The 4,552-nt window shown below is 49.6% G+C and overlaps 1 protein-coding gene across 3 annotated transcripts in view; it reads left to right on the top strand.

The window, feature by feature from the left end:
- The first annotated feature begins 2,363 nt into the window (after positions 1–2,363).
- Positions 2,364–4,552, top strand: part of NCR3 (natural cytotoxicity triggering receptor 3) — a 4,877-nt gene continuing 2,688 nt past the window's right edge. For 2 of the 3 annotated variants that reach the window (XM_012000467.1, XM_012000469.1), the window contains exon 1: positions 2,364–2,670. In XM_012000467.1, coding sequence (XP_011855857.1) covers positions 2,628–2,670 — 43 coding nt within the window. In that variant the 5' untranslated portion in view covers positions 2,364–2,627. The remainder of the gene's footprint in view (positions 2,671–4,552) is intronic. The other variant, XM_012000468.1, reaches the window with a different exon arrangement.

The following is a 4,552-nucleotide window of genomic DNA, read 5'->3' as shown; positions in this document are numbered from 1 at the left end:
CAGTGGCCGGATCTCGGCTCACTGGAAGCTCCGCCTCCTGGGTTTATGCCATTCTTCTGCCTCAACCTCCCGAGCAGCTGGGACTACAGGTGCCCGCCACCTCGCCCGGCTAGTTTTTTGTATTTTTTAGTAGAGACGGAGTTTCACCTGTCTCTTATACACATCTAGATGTGTATAAGAGACAGGTGTCACCCAGTCTGGAGTTCAGTGGCACAGTCTCAGCTCATTGCAACCTCTGCCTCGTGGGTTCAAGTGATTCTCCTGCCTCAGCCTCCCTAGTAGCTGGGACTACAGGCAGGTACCACCACGCCCAACTAATTTTTTGTATTTTTAGTAGAGACGGGGTTTCACCATGTTTGCCAGGATGGTCTCAATCTCCTGAACTCGTGATTGGCCGGCCTCAGCCTCCCAAAGTGCTGGGATTACAGGCATGAGCCACCGTGCCTGGCCTGGCCTCCAACACTTTAGCTCAAGTGATCTGTCCACCTGGGCTTCCCAAAGTACTGGGATTACAGGTGTGACCCACCATACCTAGCCACATTTTTTGTCTTTTAAACTCCGTTTACTACTCTTCCCAATTTAAATTGTATTTTATTTAGAGACAAGTTCTCACTCCGTTGCTCAGGCTGGAATGCAGTGGCAAAATCATAGCTCACTGCATCCTTGTAACTCCTGGGCTCAAGGAATCCTCCTGCCTCAACTTCCTGAGTAACTGGTACTATAGGCGTGTGCCACCATGTCCAGCTAATTTTAAATTTTTTTGTAGAGACAGAGTCTTGCCATGTTGCCCAGGCTGGTCTCAAACCCTGACCTCAAGCCATCCTCTCACCTTGGCCTCCCAAAGTGCTGGGATTACAAATGTGAGCCACTGTGCCCAGCTGGTTTACTGAGTATTTTAAGGCTACTGTTGAGTTTTACTGCTCTGAAATATAAGATTTCTTTAAAATGATTACTGCTCATTGAAAATGTACATAGTTAACCAAGAGCTCTGATGGAGATGTCCAAAGAGATGAATGTTGTTTTCTTCTTTTTTTTGAGACAGAGTTTCGCTCTTGTTGCCCAGGCTGGAGTGCAATGGTGCAATCTCGGCTCACCACAACTTCCGCCTCCTGGGTTCAAGTGATTCTCCTGCCTCAGCCTCCCGAGTAGCTGGGACTACAGGCACGCCCCACCACACCCAGCTAATTTTGTATTTTTAGTAGAGACGGGATTTTGCCATGTTGGCCTGGCTTGTCTCGAACTCCTGACCTCAGGTGATCCATCCACCTCAGCCTCCCAAAGTGCTGGGATTACAGGCATGAGCCACTGCACCCGGCTGAACATTGTTTTCATGCCTGCTATCATAACATCCATCCTGTAGTCCATGGTTTAAGGAGTAATTTTGACTTCCAAATCTCATTGTTTAAGAAATACGTTTCGCCAGGCATTGTGGCTCATGAACTTTGGGAGGCCTAGGTGGGTGGATTGTTTGAGCCCAGGAGTCGGATACTGGCCTGGGCAACACAAGGAGACCCCATCTCTACAAAAACTACAAAAATTAGCCTGGTGTGGTGGTGTGCGCCTGTAGTCCCAGCTACTCAAGAGACTGAAGTGGGAGGATTGATTGAGTCGAGGAGGTCGAGGCTACAGTGAGCTGTAATGGCGCCACTGAACCCAGCCTGGATGAGACACAGCCAGACTCTGTCTCAAAAAACCAAAACAGGAATGCCAGCACTTTGGGAGGACGAGGTTGGCAGATCACTTGAGATCAGGAGTTTGAGACCAGCCTGGCCAACATGGTAAAACCCCTTCTCTACAAAGAATACAAAATTTAGCCGGGCTTGGTGGTGTGCGCCTGTAATCCCAGCTACTGGGGAGGCTGAGGCCAGAGAATTGCTTGAACCCGGGAAGCGGAAGTTGCAGTGAGCCGAGATTATGCCACTGCATTCCAGCCTGGGTGACAGAGTGAGACTCCATCTCAAAAAAAACAAAAGAAACCCCCAACCAAACACACACACACACACACACACACACACACACCCAGGGTGATTGCTATGCAAATTAAATATAGCTTCACCAATCAGCTTGCTTCTCCTAACCCCTCATAGAAATCTTGGAGCAGCCCTGGGGTGCAGTGAGGCCAGATTCCAGGAAGGGAATGGATGGGATGGGTCTGGGTACTGGTGAGCAGTGGGGAGGGGAAGTAGGTTAGCTTCTGGCCCAGGGAGGGCTCCTGGAGGCTTGTTCTGGGTAAAAGCTGGTCTTCTTGAACCTCAGAAGTTAGGGGAACCCACATCCTGGTCTCACCCGCCCAACCGCCCACTCACCCTTGGGTTAGCAGCCATGTAAGCCCCACCCTCTCCCTCACATGCTTAGCTAGCCTGCCACAAGCTGGCCCCTTGGCCTCCTAGAGACCCAGACATCTCCATCAGCAGCATCCATCCTCTCTCCTCAGGGAGGCATGCATTTGATACTCGAGGTCCCTGGCAGTTGTGATCCTTAGCAAGTGATATGTGAGTCCCGTGTGTCATAGGAAGCTCCCCATCCCCATCTGGTGACCAAAGGCCTGGCTACAAGTAGTGAGTCCTCCCTCCTCCACCCAGACCTCACTGCTCAGATCCCCTTCGCCAACTGGGACATCTTCCGACATGGCCTGGATGCTGTTGCTCATCTTGATCATGGTCTATCCAGGTGACAGGGCGTGTGCTCAGGACCCCAAGGAGTGTGGGTGGGAGGAGGGAGATCCAGGAGGCTGGACTAGATGCTACAGGGAACAGGCTTAGTGGGGGCTGAAACACCCGGCTCTGAGGGAGGAGTGGGACCGCTCCAAAGGTGACACTCAGTGGACTCCCCCAATTCACAGTCTCTCTGTGTCATCCACTGTGAAGCTTTTTAGATAGGGTCTAGACATATAATTAGGAGTTTGAGAGATCCAAGGAAATCTGTGATAAATTTCTTGGTGAAACTGTTTTTTGTTTTGTTTGTTTTGTTTTGTTTTGTTTTGTTTTTGAGACTGAGTCTCGCTCTGTCGCCAGGCTAGAGTGCAGTGGTGCGATCTCGGCTCACAGCAACCTCTGCCTCCCGTGTTCAGGCGAATTGCCTCAGCCTCCCCGAGTAGCTGGGACTACACGCATGCACCACCACACCTGGCTAATTTTTTTTTTTTTTTTTTGGGACGGAGTCTTGCTCTGTCACTTTGACTGGAGTGCAGTGGCACAATCTTGGCTCAGTGTAACCTTCACCTCCTAGGTTCAAGCAATTCTCCTGCCTCAGCCTCCCGGGTAGCTGGGATTACAGGCGTGCACCACCACACCCAGCTAATTTTTGTATTTTTAGTAGAGACAGGATTTTACCATGTTGGCTGGGCTGGTCTCAAACTCCTGATCTCAGGTGTTCTGCCCACCTTGGCCTCCTAAAGTGTGGGGATCACAGGCCTGAGCCACTGCTCCCAGCCATTTTTGTATTTTTAGTAGAGATGGGGTTTTGCTACGTTGACCAGTCTGGTCTCAAACTCCTGATCTCAAGTGATCTGCCTGCCTTGGTCTCCCAAATTACTGGAATTACAGGCATGAGCCACTGCGCCCGCCTGGTGGTGAAACTTTTTTTTTGTTTGAGACAGTTTCATTCTATTGTCCAGACTAGAGTGCAAGGGCAGTATCTCAACTCACTGTAGCCTCCACCTCCCGGGTACAAGTTCTCCTCTCTCAGCCTCCCAAGTAGGTGGGATCACAGGTGCATGCCATTACCACCAGCTAACTTTCGTATTTTTAGTAGAGATGAGGTTTCACCATGTTGGCCAGGCTGGTCTCGAACTCCTGACCTCAGGTGATCCGCTCGCCTTGGCCTCCCAAAGTGTTGGGATTACAGGCGTGAGCCACCGCTCCGGGCTGAAACTGTTTTTAATGAACTGAGAGACCTTAATTATCAAGCATATTATTAACTAAATGCAGGAGTTCTCAAAATGTGGATTTCTGGGAACCTAGAACAAATTCTTAGGCCCCACTCCAGACCTACTGAATAAAAAACTCTGGGGTGGCCCCAGGAATCTGTTTTAGCAGATGCTCCGGGTAATTTCCATACACACTAAAGTTTGAGAACCACTGAAACAGAATGACTCATAAATTTCCCTCAGTAGATAATTTAATCAGGGATTTTAATATTTGGTTTAATTCATCAACATGGATGGGTTAAATAGGAATCTCAACCAATTAAGGCCATGTCTTCACCTGGATATTTAATTAGTTAATGTTCTTTAACGAAAAACAAAGAGTGTCCAGGTGCACTTTGGGCGGCTGAGGCAGGTGGATCACTTGAGATCAGGAGTTTGAGACCAGCCTGGTCCGAGGCGGGTGGATCACTTGAGGTCAGGAGTTTGAGACCAGGTAGTGAAACCCCATCTCTACTAAAAATACAAAAATTAGTCAGGCATGGTGGTGGGCGCCTGTAGTCCCAGCTACTTGGGAGGCTAAGGCACCAGGATCGCTTGAACCCAGGGGGCAGAGTTTGCAGTGAGCCAAGATTGTACCACTGCACTCCAGCTTGGGCAACAGAGCAAGACTCCCTCTCAAAAAAA

The sequence above is a fragment of the Mandrillus leucophaeus genome, unplaced genomic scaffold, assembly GCF_000951045.1.
Source record: "Mandrillus leucophaeus isolate KB7577 unplaced genomic scaffold, Mleu.le_1.0 Scaffold630, whole genome shotgun sequence".
Taxonomy (NCBI): domain Eukaryota; kingdom Metazoa; phylum Chordata; class Mammalia; order Primates; family Cercopithecidae; genus Mandrillus; species Mandrillus leucophaeus.
The sequence above is the reverse complement of the archived record's forward strand: the minus strand, read 5'-3'. Positions and strand labels throughout refer to the sequence as shown.